The sequence below is a fragment of the Coregonus clupeaformis genome, chromosome 3 (genome assembly GCF_020615455.1).
Source record: "Coregonus clupeaformis isolate EN_2021a chromosome 3, ASM2061545v1, whole genome shotgun sequence".
In the NCBI taxonomy this organism is placed as follows: domain Eukaryota; kingdom Metazoa; phylum Chordata; class Actinopteri; order Salmoniformes; family Salmonidae; genus Coregonus; species Coregonus clupeaformis.
The window spans coordinates 15,237,249-15,252,144 of NC_059194.1; the positions used below are offsets into that span (position 1 = coordinate 15,237,249).

At 46.4% G+C, this 14,896-nt stretch overlaps 1 protein-coding gene across 4 annotated transcripts in view; it reads right to left on the reverse strand.

Moving 5' to 3' along the window:
* LOC121538162 (phospholipid-transporting ATPase IA) overlaps positions 1–14,896 on the reverse strand; it is a 187,373-nt gene that overhangs the window by 13,703 nt on the left and 158,774 nt on the right. For all 4 annotated transcript variants that reach the window (XM_045207443.1, XM_045207434.1, XM_045207440.1 and 1 more), the window contains 5 exons: positions 14,214–14,336; positions 9,386–9,464; positions 6,495–6,556; positions 5,870–5,926; positions 5,444–5,551 (listed from right to left, as the gene is read on the reverse strand). In XM_045207443.1, the coding sequence (XP_045063378.1) occupies positions 5,444–5,551; positions 5,870–5,926; positions 6,495–6,556; positions 9,386–9,464; positions 14,214–14,336 (429 nt within the window). The remainder of the gene's footprint in view (positions 1–5,443; positions 5,552–5,869; positions 5,927–6,494; positions 6,557–9,385; positions 9,465–14,213; positions 14,337–14,896) is intronic.

The following is a 14,896-nucleotide window of genomic DNA, read 5'->3' on the forward strand; positions in this document are numbered from 1 at the left end:
GTAGACTGCTCTGCTATGGAGCTAAGGAGCTAGGGAGCTAGGGAAAGGGCTATTGGGTGATTTGAGGGTGCAGATTTGTATGCTACTACAAATTGAAGCTGGATCTGTACGTTTGGCCAAAAAAGCCCCCCGGTCCCTGACGAACAGCTCCATGCTACCAACCGAAATCAAATCCTTAGGGTTATTATGTGGTCTGATAGGCTGTAAACACAGCCGCGGAATGAAAAAGACAGTCTCTGAGGATTTGATGGGAGAGAAAAGTGATGGAGGCAAACGTAATGCCCTGAAGAGAGAGACAGAGAGAGAGAGAGAAAGAGAGAGACAGAGACAGTGAAAGAGAGAGAGAGAGAGAGAGAGAGAGAGAGAGAGAGAGAGAGAGAGAGAGAGAGAGAGAGAGAGAGAGAGAGAGAGAGAGAGAGAGAGAGAGAGAGAGAGAGAGAGAGAGAGAGAGAGAGAGAGAGAGAGAGAGAGAGAGAGAGAGAGAGAGAGAGAGAGAGAGAGAGAGAGAGAGAGAGAGAGAGAGAGAGAGAGAGTGAGTGAGAGAGAGAGAGAGAGAGAGAGAGAGAGAGAGAGAGAGAGAGAGAGAGAGAGAGAGAGAGAGAGAGAAAAAAAAAGCGAAGGAGAAAGAGAGCAAGAGTGTGTGAGGGGCCTTGCTCGGACACAGCTCACAAATTCCCCGCATGAGAGAGAGAGAGAGAGAGAGAGAGAGAGAGAGAGAGAGAGAGAGAGAGAGAAAGAGAGTGAGAGAGAGAGAGAAAGAGAGTGAAAGAGAGTGAAAGAGAGACAGAGAGCGAAAGAGAGAGAGAGAGAGAGTGAGAGAGAGAGACAGAGAGCGAGTGAAAGAGAGAGAGAGAGAGAGAGACAGAGAGAGACAGAGAGAGACAGAGAGAGAGAGAGAGAGAGAGAGAGAGAGAGAGAGAGAGAGAGAGAGAGAGAGAGAGAGAGAGAAAGAGTGTGTGAGGGGCCTTGCTCGGACACGGCCCACAAATCCACAAATTCCCTGCATGTCATCATTGCAACGCAAAAGCAAATCCCTAACACCCCCACCCCACTAAGCTTTTACTATGGAAAACTGAAACTGGGCCTGCTCAATTGGGTCCATCTGTTTACTCTCTGCTCTCTGCGTGTCGCCTCTCAATAGCCCTGAGATATCCTGAAGAAAAACAGAGGACAGAACGCTAACAAAAACAGTAATAGCTCAACAAAAGTCATCCAGGCACAACTGTTCGATAGTGATTTACAACGTGACTCAAGAATGATTAAAGTGAGATAGATTAGCCGACAGACTGTCAGTTTGACATGTATTAGCTCACTGATCATGACAAGTACGCCCATATCCATTCAACTACATATACTCACTCACATAACACACACACGGCAAAGTCTCACACCATGGACTATCCCGTGGCTTCCACATCCGCTCAAGTCTTCCATAAATCATTGGGTCTGGGTTTCGAATGGGATCTGTGTGTGTGTGTGTGGTTTTAACGACAGAGCAGAGGGGGCTACCATACGACACAGGCGCGGCTCTTAAAGGCCTTAAGTATTCCTAACACACAGAGACAGAGGAAAAACAGTGGTGGGGACAAAGTCAACAGCAATGCTGAAGTGCCTCTAATTCCATCATAGGGCTTTCACAGATTTAATAGTGAGGAACCTTGTGGGTTTCTATAAAACCAAAAGGGGGCTGGGAGGCTGACATTTCAATCGTCCCCCCAGAGTTTTTAGGGGTCCCTGGTGGTTTTGGAGATAGACGGCAGAGCGGAGAAATAGTGATATCTGTCATCTATGGCCCTGACACTTCAATCGCAGGGTCACTGGTGACAGCACACACATACACACGCAAGCATGCATGCATACACCCGCACCATCAAAACACGCACGCACACACACCATCACTATGGTACTAGCGTGGTCCTAGCTGGGTCGAGCTGGCTTGAGTGGAGAGAGGATGGGTTATCTAGTGATAGGTGGAGCTGGCCTCCTTGCCATTCTGAAGGGGCATTCTGTAGGGGCATTCTATAGGGGCATTCTGAAGGGCATTCTGTAGGGGAATTATGTAGGGCCATTCTGAAGGGCATTCTGTAGGGGCATTCTGTAGGGGAATTATGTAGGGCCATTCTGAAGGGCATTCTGTAGGGGCATTCTATAGGGGCATTCTGTAGGGGCATTCTGTAGGGGAATTATGTAGGGGCATTCTGTAGGGTCATCCTGAAGGCCATTCTGTAGGGGCATTCTTGTTCTTCAAAGCACGTGAGTCCTGATGAGCTGCCGGCACTGGAGGCTCTACAGTTGCACTTGAACATAAATAATTCCATCCAAACAAACGTGTGAGTGAAGAGGAAGTGAGTGAAGGTCTACACCCCAAATGTCACCCTATTGGTACATAGTGCACTAATGTTGACCAGAGCCCAAGGAGACGGCGAAGTCACCTTACATTATCGGTGTCCTGGAAAGAACGTTTATTTTGAATACCTTTTTTATTTTACATGAATTGATATTTAGCCCTGTACTTTTAAAGTTTCATGGCTAGGACTGATCAAAGTCACCCAAAAGGCTTTGTGAATCCGACATTTTTGGGGGGTTACATTTCAGAAAAGTTGACTTTCGGTGAAGGTTTTCTCAGGACGCAAAATACATTAAAATTGTGAAGAAAAGCTTTTAATTCCACTCTTTCGTAAATGTTCATGTTTCATTCCAATTTCATTCCTATAGAAAACATCCATCTGTCTCCATGCTGTACGTCTGTAGTATGCCAAAATATTCACCTCTCCCTTCTGAGTAAAACACTCCTAGACACTATGAGGAGAACGTGTTTCTTAACGCTTGGCACAAACTGCAGGAGGAATGTGATGCGCACCTGTTGAGGGGTGAATCCAATGGTGTCGATGACAAGCGGTCAAGTGTGTGTGAGAGTGAGTGGAAGTACTGCTCCCTGCAGACGCTGGCAAAGTGAAAAGAAATGGCAGGTGTTGGAAGAAAGGCAGAGAGTTCTCTATCCTCCTTACAGTTGTGTTGTTGATAGCGAGAGGAAATCGCCAGGAGACGGGCCAGGGTGATGGCGTTTGCTGTGTCATCTCATAAGGTGTGCCTGAGCCCCTTACTATAGCAGCTCATGTCACTCCTCTGAAAATATCAGATTTGAATCTTCCTTTTTCATCCACGTCAACTCTTGAGGCTAAAATGGATGTGTGTTTTGGGCCTGGGCCAACCTAGCATCTTGTCAAACTTAAAATGTCTGTTTCAAGATGTTTAAGGGATGGTCCAAGGCACCTGTCTTGTCAATTGTCCAAGTGAAGCTCAAACTCACTGACACTGACAAATGCTATCGCATTAAAATCGGCCGCTGCTCAACGTCTTTCTTGAATGAGGTGAATTCTGGAGTCAGAAACTGTAGAACAAGTAGTGGTGTCCATATCATCATGGCCCTCAGGCATTCCAAGCAGACAGACAGACAGAGAGAGAGAGCGAGCAAGCGATGGGAAAGAGAGAGAAGATGGGAAAGAAAGAGGAGAGGGGAAAGAGAGGCAGCGAGAAAGAAAGAGAGCAATAGTAAGTGAGAGATCAAGCGAGAGCGACAGAGCAACAGTGACCGAGGGAAAGTGAGTCAGAGAAAGATAGAGGTGTTTGCTGGTAGTTCAGGGTCGTTCCATGTCATTTCAGCAATCCAATGCAAGTCAATAGTCCCTATATTAGCATTTTCACGCTTCATATCCAAATCATCTATAAATAACATCACTGAGTTAGACAATCATTTTTTGATACTTTGGGATGATTTGAATTTTAAGCTTGAAAATGCTAATATAGGTATTAGGTACCATTGACTTGAATTAGATTTGTGCCACAAATTCTAAAAAGTTAGCATTTGATACAGTGACCGACAAAAAAACAAAGCATGGGTTGCTGTCTTAAGACTGCTTACAGGGTAAGGAAACCATTATGCAATTTTGTAATTTGGGTGAACTATCCCTTTAACAGGAAAAACACCATCTAGTGGTCAGTATCTGGTAATATAAGGACGTAGGATGGGACATAAACCTAACAACTTCAACGACAAATTTATCTGAACAGCGGGGAAAAAAACATCACCAAATTCACTGAGAATACATTACAACGGATGAAGAAACAATCCTCCGATCCGCAGCTCCATACTACTTGTCAGACATAGATAACTGATACTATCCACTCGTTGTTGGGGTGGGATTGGCGTGGGGTGTGGGAACTTTTGACCATTTCTTTGGATTCCTCGTCTTACTCATTGTCAGAAAACAGTTTGGCCCAAATCGAATATTAGGTACTACAATTATTGAATATTAAATGAATCCTATAAATTAAAATGGCCAATTTGGATGCAATCAATTAGCTCAAAGAGATCAAATTTCAACAAAGTAATGTTGCAGGAATGTAATCATATCCGTTTCTAACAACAGAAACGATTTCAGAACAATCTGAACTGATGGGTTTCGAAATCCTTTTGTTCTTTTTGAGGTGGAACGACCCTGTAGAGACCTACCCTCTTCCTCTGCCACAACTGGGGCCTGGGAGGCCTGGTGTCATTGAGCAGGACTCTGATATGTTCTCGGGTGTCAGGGACGTGTCCCAGTGTGATGATGTACTGGCGTCCCCAAGGCTAAGCTAGGCATAGGGTTACCAAGCTGTCCAGAGGGCATCATCACTCCCTTTACTCCAGAACTACAGGGACTGGATGAAAGCACCAGTGTGTGTGTGTGTGTGTGTGTGTGTGTGTGTGTGTGTGTGTGTGTGTGCGTGCGTGCGTGCGTGCGTGGGACGGACCAAGGGAGGAGTGCCTTACACGTGTCATATCGCAAAATGCATTTGAGACACTTTACCTTAAACAGAACCAAACAGTTATTCAAAACAATTTTGATGTACTGCAAATACAAATACAATACTTCGACACAAATACCTGCTATAATATAACTTTGCTGACAACACCACCACAAATACTTCAGGTTTTAGTGTGAATTGTTGAATCGCTCCTCTGTTCAGCGACAAGGTTTCACCGTCACCTGCAGATACTTAGGGGGCAAGCGAGGGTGCTGTAACACACACAGTGGGCTAATTGGGCCCAATTAAGTCATTGTGCAACACAACCCAGAATCTGTCAGTCCGACAGTCTAGAGCCCCTCTGGCCCTCTGTTGAGAAACACAGTGTTGGGTTACAGCGTAGACACATTTAAACCTTCCCAACAACTACCACCCTTAGTCAGTAACAGCAATGAGTTAGGAGATCCTGTACATTCTGTTGAGTTATGAATGATGACATGATACAGTAGGGTTTATCACTGCTGGGGAGGGTGAACATTCCTACAACGTTTGTTCATTTTCCAATGGAGTTCTTATTAATGTTCTGGGAATGCTGAGGTGATCAGACATGTTTTGCTGGGTTTAAAGGAGGGTGGAGGGTAAGATGAGTGTTTACCTCGCCAGACATGTCCGGAGCCAGAGAGATGAGTGGCCACAGAGAGGAGTAGATACCGAAGAACACCACCCACAGGCTGATGCTGCCCCAGATGGCAATGTGACTGAACTGGAGGAGACAGAGCATGTTCCTTCATTTTGTCTATATATAAATACAGTGTTGGCGGTGAGTTACACAACAGTAAATACAGAGTACTTACCATCTTATTACGGAGTAATTACACAATGATTAAGTGATTATGCTAGTAGTTCTGCTGTAAAGCCTATGTAATGTGAATGGTGGCCAAGAGTGGCAGGAGGAAGAGGAACAGATGGATGGAGCATTATTATGGACCTTTTAAGAACTGCCTTTGTTACAAGTGTCTGTGGTACCATGTGAGAAAGTTGATGGAAAGACAAAATATTGTAGTGAGAGGAGAGAGCCTACCATAGTCCATGACGAGGTCTCCAGGCCAGCTTTGAGGCACACGGTGATGACCACAAACTAGGAAACAGAACATCACAAAGTCAAATGCTAAACCAACATCTTCCTAGCCATTGAGAATAAGTTAAAATCAAAGTCACCATAAGTTTGACACGAAAAGGCACTGACAGATAGCATTTTATATATGAATGCTAAAGGTGTATTCTTTGGCTTAAAACTTGAAATAATGTTTTACTTATACATATTGGATCAAAACACAGTAACGACACACAAGACGGTAAAAAAAAATAAAGAAATCCAAAACAAACTGATAAATAGTCTCACAGCAAGACGCTGAGGCTAACACAAGGTTACAGATAGTCAGACAAAGATGTCTTCATTCTCAAAGCTCAAAAAGCAGAAATACAACACTGGTTATCAGTCAGGGGTGGGCTGAACTGACTCTGTGTGCTCATCCAAAAAAGACTTAGGCTGTGTCCCAAATGGCACCCTATTCCCTTCATCACACACACACACACACACACACACACACACACACACACACACACACACACACACACACACACACACACACACACACACACACACACACACAGGGAAGAGGGTGCCATTTGAGACGCATACTTACTGTATAAACCATGTTGCCTAAGAGGAGATAGTCTGGGGTCTTTCCGTTGCCGAAGACCGTATCTGTGAAAAGGATGAACATGAAAAGCTTTTAGACGTATGGTCTTGTCCCTCTTCTCTAGTTCCATTAGACCAGAGGAAATTATGTGAAATCTCTGCTATGGAGTAAACTACCAGAGAGCAGACAGACTGTGTCTGCATCCCAAATGGCACCCTATTCCATTTATTGCGCACTACTTTTGACCGGAGCCATATGGGCCCTGTTCAAAAGCAGTGCACTATAAATGGAATAGGGTGCCATTTGGGATGCAGCCTGTGAGTACAGTATGGGCAGGCGAGCATAATGCCCCTTTAGAGATGTAAGACTGAACATAATGCCCCATTAGATATGTAATACTGAACATAATGCCTCAGAGATGTACCACTGAACATAATGCCCTATTAGAGATGTAACACTGGACATAATGGCCCAATAGAGCAGTGAGATGTAACACTGGACATAAATATCCCATTACAGCAGTGAGATGTAACACTGGACATAATGGCCCATTAGAGTAGTGAGATGTACCACTGGACATAATGGCCCATTAGAGCAGTAACACTGGACATAATGGCCCATTAGAGTAGTGAGATGTACCACTTGACATAATGGCCCATTAGAGCAGTGAGGTGTAACACTGGACATAAATGGCCCATTACAGCAGTGAGATGTAACACTGGACATAATGGCCCATTAGAGCAGTGAGATGTAACACTGGACATAAATGGCCCATTACAGCAGTGAGATGTAACACTGGACATAATGGCCCATTAGAGCAGTGAGATGTAACACTGGACATAAATGGCCCATTACAGCAGTGAGATGTAACACTGGACATAATGGCCCATTAGAGCAGTGAGATGTAACACTGGACATAAATGGCCCATTACAGCAGTGAGATGTAACACTGGACATAAATGGCCCATTACAGCAGTGAGATGTAACACTGGACATAATGGCCCATTACAGCAGTGAGATGTAACACTGGACATAATGGCCCATTACAGCAGTGAGATGTAACACTGGACATAAATGGCCCATTACAGCAGTGAGATGTAACACTGGACATAAATGGCCCATTACAGCAGTGAGATGTAACACTGGACATAATGGCCCATTAGAGCAGTGAGATGTAACACTGGACACGGGAGTAAAACTGCACTGATGAGAGAAAAGAGACATTAATTTACTTCCATTACTGCCACTTGAGCGGCACTGCGTTGCCGTACTGTGTGTGTGTGTGTCCATGAATGTCCATTGCATATGCTTGATGGAGCAATCTGATGGAGGAATCAGGAAGCAGTCTGGACTACGGTTGACATGACCAGTTAAGCCGGGTTATTATTGAAAACAAAAACAAGAATTAGCCCAGTAATCTTTGACTAATAGAATTAGTCTAATAATCTTGGACAAATGAAGTATTCAAATCAAAGCAAACTGCTACTCAAATACCAGTTAAGGGATGGGTCAACTTTTGTTCAGTTAAAAAAAATGTGCCTCATTGATTGTACTAGAAGCATTTACTTTAACACTCCCTAATTTCTGGGCGTGCTTGGGGAGAAGAAGAAATAGCGAGAGAGAGAGTCTGGCTCATTTTTGCTTTCGGCTAGTCACATGCCTATGTGTGCTTCGAGGCCTTGCTGACAGCCTGTCAGTCAGACTGAAGGGGCTTCTCTCTTCGCTTTGTTTGGAGAGCAGGCCCAAGCCTGTGTGGTCCTCTGGCTCCACCAGCCAAGACTCCATCGACTCTAAGATCCCCATTCTCTCAACCCTGAGCCTTACCACAGTCTGAGAAGTGTAGCTACTTGGCCATATAGTGAAGTGTGAGCTGAACAGGGGAACTTAAAAGTGTGTGTGTGTCTATGTTCAAGTGTGTGTGTGTGTGTGTGTGTGTGTGTGTGTGACTACGTGTTCATGCACATTTATGTTCAAGCATGCCAATGTATATAACTCATGAGGTTGTGGGTAAAAAAGAAAAGTAATCAAGATAAGGTATGTGTGTTAACTGGCCTCACTCCACCCAGAGCATATAGAGACTAGAAATCCAGGCTCAGTCACAAATAGCAGGGTGCCAGATAAGTCTCTGGGAGGTTAGGGTTAGAGTCTCTGGGAGGTTATGGTTAGAGTCTCTGGGAGGTTAGGATTAGAGTCTCTGGGAGGTTAGGATTAGAGTCTCTGGGAGGTTAGGGTTAGAGTCTCTGGGAGGTTAGGGTTAGAGTCTCTGGGAGGTTAGGGTTAGCGTCTCTGGGAGGTTAGGGTTAGAGTCTCTGGGTGGTTAGGGTTAGAGTCTCTGGGAGGTTAGGGTTAGAGTCTCTGGGAGGTTAGGGTTAGAGTCTCTGGGAGGTTTAGAGTCTCTGGGAGGTTAGGGTTAGAGTCCCTGGGAGGTTAGGGTTAGAGTCTCTGGGAGGTTAGGGTTAGAGTCTCTGGGAGGTTAGGGTTAGAGTCTCTGGGAGGTTAGGGTTAGAGTCTCTGGGAGGTTAGGTTTAGAGTCTCTGGGAGGTTAGGGTTAGAGTCCCTGGGAGGTTAGGTTTAGAGTCTCTGGGAGGTTAGGTTTAGAGTCTCTGGGAGGTTAGGGTTAGAGTCTCTGGGAGGTTAGGTTTAGAGTCTCTGGGAGGTTAGGGTTAGAGTCTCTGGGAGGTTAGGGTTAGAGTCTCTGGGAGGTTAGGGTTAGAGTCTCTGGGAGGTTAGGGTTAGAGTCTCTGAGAGGTTAGGGTTAGAGTCTCTGGGAGGTTAGGTTTAGAGTCTCTGGGAGGTTAGCTTTAGAGTCTCTGGGAGGTTAGGGTTAGAGTCTCTGGGAGGTTAGGGTTAGAGTCTCTGGGAGGTTAGGGTTAGAGTCCCTGGGAGGTGCTTACCGTGCTTGAAGGCTGTGAGGGGGACCCAGAACAGGATGACCGAGTGGAAGAGGCCATTCAGACAATGAGCCCAGAAGACCTGCAAGGAGGGGGGGTTGGGGGGGTTCCAGGGAGAAAAGGAGAAAAGGAGAGAAAAAGCATGAGAAATCCGGTGGCCGACCCAACCCACCTAGCGACCCCTGACCTGGGCTCTTTGTGGCGGTTTTGTAGGGCCTCCTCTCTGAATGGCCACCCCTCTGACAGACACTTTGTATATCCTGTGTGTGTGTAGGACTGGAAAAGAGAGGGTGCAGGGATGTGTGTAGGTTTGGTGTGTGTGTGTGACTGTGTGTGTGTGTGTGTGTGTGTGTGTGAGACTTTGTGTGTGTGTGCACGCAAGTCGGGTGGACTATGTGGGGGGGTAGTTTTCCTTTCCCCGTCCTTTCCTGTAGACCCCCCCTCCCACCATAAAATTTCAACAGTCTTCCATATGCAAATGTAAGATTGGGAGAAAAATGAATGAAGAGGGCACTGAACAAGCAGAAATCAATCTAAAAACACAGAGAAGTTGACATGTTTGACGTGGATTAACTTGTTTTTACGGTAATTAGTCAGAAGCTGGAAAAGAAGGGGCACAGTGGTGTGTGTGTTTCCACACAGGCGTTTGGAGTGTGTGTTGGTGTGTGTTTGTGGATCTTGGATGAGCCGTTTAAATCAATAGTCCCTCTCCAAAACCACAGTGTTTCAAATGTACATTATGCTCGGATGTCGCCAAACACAACACTAAAGGGTGATGTAGCATGAAATGGCCGTGAAATCAACTCCGCCAAAAAAGTCTGTATTCATGCCCCCTCGTTTCCCGACCCTGCTCCACTCACTGCTCTGTTATTCCTAAAAGTTGAACTAGATTTGAATAAAACAGCAAGCAGCACATTGACTGGGGGGTGGGTAATCACTTTACTCTCAAGATTAACTTTTTAATCCATTTTTGGCAGGCAGCATGACCAATTTAATTTCACACTTCCGCAAAAAGCGCTCTCGACAACTTCATAAAATCGGTCTATGAATACACAATTTCTTATCCAAGACAAATTATAAAACCGCCGGCTTATTGAAGTCGACGCGTTTTTCACAGGTTTTAAGCAATTTTGGAATAACAATCAACTCTAAGTGCTATAGCCAAACCGTTGTTTAAAAGAGTGGGCGTATGCAGCATGGTTTTCCTTGTACTTCAACTTGTTTCCCTTTAGTGCAGATTCCCTAATGGTGGACCCGTGTCATGTGTAATTAAGTACGGCAACTGGGGATTCTGTGGTTAGAAGTTAAGTCAGGGTTGTGGGTTAAGTCAGGGTTGTGGGTTAAGTCAGGGTTGTGGGTTAAGTCAGGGTTGTGGGTTAAGTCAGGGTTGTGGGTTAAGTCAGGGTTGTGGGTTAAGTCAGGGTTGTGGGTTAAGTCAGGGTTGTGGGTTAAGTCAGGGTTGTGGGTTGGGGTTTGGTGTCAGGGTTGTGGGTTAAGTCAGGGTTGTGGGTTAAGTCAGGGTTGTGGGTTAAGTCAGGGTTGTGGGTTAAGTCAGGGTTGTGGGTTAAGTCAGGGTTGTGGGTTAAGTCAGGGTTGTGGGTTAAGTCAGGGTTGTGGGTTAAGTCAGGGTTGTGGGTTAAGTCAGGGTTGTGGGTTAAGTCAGGGTTGTGGGTTAAGTCAGGGGTGGGTTAAGTCAGGGTTGTGGGTTATTTGCAGTACAAATGTCTCATTATTTCATTAAATTATAAGCAGGCTATATACAAAAAAGAAACAATGGCAGGTTTTTTCAAAACACTGGTGAGCTCAAAGACATGAAAACCAAGTGTTGTAGTCCACAGGTAGGGAGGAGAGGAGAGGAGAGGAGAGGAGAGGAGAGGAGAGGAGAGGAGAGGAGAGGAGAGGAGAGGAGAGGAGAGGAGAGGAGAGGAGAGGAGAGGAGAGGAGAGGAGAGAGGGATTATACTGAGAGTGTCTTGTTCTGGGCTCTATGTCATACCTTGGCCTCTCTGGCATGACCTTCTCACCTTTGCTATCGCCTTAACAAAACAATGGCCTTACTTCACCTCCCACCCTGCCAACAGGCCACCACGCTGGGGCAGGAGCTCCCCTCTCTGTGGTTCAATGTGTGATAGATGATCTCCAATGTTACAATTACACGTTTAAACCCAATTAGTCTCCCACTGGCAAGTAGCATACAACTTTCCCCTCTGTCCCTAACTCCACCCCTACCCCCAACCCCACCTCACCTAACCCTCCAACACAACACAGTGTAGAACAACAACCCCACCTCACCCTTCTCACTCTGCCCAACAACAGTGTGGAACAACAACCCCACCCCACCTCACCCAACACAACACAACACAACACGTGTGGAACAACAACCCCACCCCACCCCACCCCACCTCACCCAACACAACACAACACAACACGTGTGGAACAACAACCCCACCCCACCCCACCTCACCCAACACAACACAACACAACACAACACGTGTGGAACAACAACCTCACCCCACCCCACCTCACCCAACACAACACAACACAACACGTGTGGAACAACAACCTCACCCCACCCCACCTCACCCAACACAACACAACACAACACAACACAACACGTGTGGAACAACAACCCCACCCCACCTCACCCAACACAACACAACACAACACAACACGTGTGGAACAACAACCTTACCCCACCTCACCCAACACAACACAACACAACACGTGTGGAACAACAACCTTACCCCACCTCACCCAACACAACACAACACGTGTGGAACAACAACCCCACCTCACATCACCTTCCTCACTCTGCCCAGCACAACAGTGTGGAACAACCCCAACCCACCTCACCCAACACATTGTGGAAAAACCATACTTTCCAAGTGCCCAGCACCCTAATGAATACTAATGAAATCAATAAATGTTCATAATCATTTGTCACAGTGAAGCCTCACTCCCCTCCCCCCACCTCCACCCCCCTCCGCTGTATCCCGGCAAGTTTAGAAGAACCCCGGCGTGAATGCCTGCCTGTCCTTATTCGTACCGGGCTAAAAGATTTGGGCCCATTGTGCAGCGCCTAATTGCTTAAAAAAGCATGAATGGATGTAGTTTATATCGAGCCAAATATTTCCAGTCCCCTCCCCTTCCGCTTTAATGCTGTTGCACAGAGAGGGGGGGCGGGGGTGAATGGTGAGGCGGTGTTATTACTGGGGGCCACGTCAGGGGACTGAGGTTTCTTAGAGTGACTTAAGTGTCAGGAATATGTAATTAAAAGTGAAAGGGGACACAGTGGTGTGGGCGGGCGACGTCTGAAATATTTCACACCCTTCCCCTGCCCCCTCTCACCTCCTCAACACAAATGCCTTTAATTCGCTTAGACAAAAGCCCCAGGGGTGCAGAGAGAAAGGGGTTTCTCACTTCGGGCCATGTGACAAAGACAATATCAGAGGGAAAGAGTTGACAGGTCAGTTAAAACACAACAGTGACCTGGACAAGTCATCATTTACGTGTCTTTAGAGAATGAGGGGTCAAACAAAAACGGAGGAAAACCAATGTGAATCAACAAGTCCGTTTTTTCAGAGACCTGTCTTGCACAACATCACCCTGCTATTCCCTGGAGGGTCATGTAACACTGGGCCATACGGAGCCCTTCTCTCACCCAAACAGAACTACAAGCTGTGAGGGGGAAATGCCGGTTGTGGTCCGTGGGTCACTAACTGAGGTGACTGGCCCCATGCAGGCTAACCTTCCGGGGAGAGAGAGAGACCAGTAGACTGGGGTTGTCTTATTTACAGTACTTAGGCCAAGCTAGGCCAGACCAGGCAGAAGGCCTCCAGCGCAAACAGCCCCTTGCTTAAACAAATTGCATCATTTTCCGCATTGGTTGCCATCACACCCTGGCAGCAGAGCACTCTCTCCCTTTACACCCCCCTCCCCCATCATCCTCCTCCCACCCCCCCTGCCTCCTCTCTACCCCTCCTCCCTCCTCTCTACCCCTCCTCCCTCCTCTCTACCCCTCCTCCCTCCTCTCTACCCCACTGCCTCCTCTCTACCCCTCCTCCCTCCTCTCTACCCCTCCTCCCTCCTCTCTACCCCTCCTCCCTCCTCTCTACCCCTCCTCCCTCCTCTCTACCCCTCCTCCCTCCTCTCTACCCCTCCTCCTCCTCCCCTCTCAGGGCCGCTATCCCCCCCACTTCTCCTGTCCCTGTCGCCCGTGACCTCTGTGGCCACTCTGGCTTTAATCCGTCTCCATGCTGCACTAACTGGGTCTCCACGCCTGTAAAGTAAGGGAGTTAGGCGGGGGTGGTGGGTGGATGGAGGGAGGGGTAGGCGTGGAGAAGGGGAGACATCTTCATTAACAGACAGCAGGGAAAGCTAACCGACAGCTCCCCCAACAGACAGAGACAGGCGGACAGGCAGGCAGACAACGTCTGACCAGTGCACCCGGTCAGACTGGTGGTAGAGACCCCATGAGTCAGACACAGGCCAATTGGGACAGATGCGTTTGGAGCGTTTCAGAGCTTATCAGGTCTCCATTGTGTGTAAAGGATGTCAATTCAGAGACAGAACAGAGGTTAAGAAAAAAACAGCCTGGTTAATTGCAGTCTTCTGTCTCGATTTTTGTTTGTTGGTGCCAAGTAAACCTAAGTTAACCTATTTAAGCTTAGAAAGACTTAAGAATGTACTATGCTATGAATGGAAATGTGTCCCAGAAAAACATGATGCATAAAACATGAGGCATTAAAGTGGAATGACAGAAAATTATGGAATCGTTGAGACAATGTTCCTCTAATGTTCTTCAATGCAGCACAAACGGACACATCATCTACCTTTGTGTTGAAGCCCATGGCATTCTGGGAGGTTTTGTAGAGTTCCGGGTACTTCAGCATGTTCTCTTTCCTGCATGAGCGCTCAAATATTCCCAGAGTGAGAGGAGGCAGAGCGGTGAAAATCTAAACACACAAACACACTAATGTCAACATTTCCCCTCACAGAACCCAGAAGTCAGGATCAAGGTAGTAAACTCAGAATCCCAGCAGATTAAATTAACGGTCTGTTCGCAAAGACGCTATCAGATAAAATTTTAGATGGGAATTTTATCGTTCCTCAGTGAATAACCCAATAAAAGCCAGGGTTTTCATTATGGCAAGGACCTTCAAGACGTCATTGATTCCATTACTTCGTTAAAAGAAAACAAGGAGACACTAATGATGTCCTATTAAGATGTACGTCTGGAAAGAGACAATTCGCTTACTATGGGCTAAACAATACCAAGAAAAGGATCAACAACATGAGATTATTCATCCTGTCCATTAGCCAGTTCATCCCACATTTGGGGTGGGGCAGGTAGCCTAGTGGTTAAAAGCATTGGGCCAGTAACCGAGCAGACTACAGTGAGGGAAAAAAGTATTTGATCCCCTGCTGATTTTGTACGTTTGCCCACTGACAAAGAAATGATCAGTCTATAATTTTAATGGTAGGTTTATTTGAACAGTGAGAGACAGAATAACAA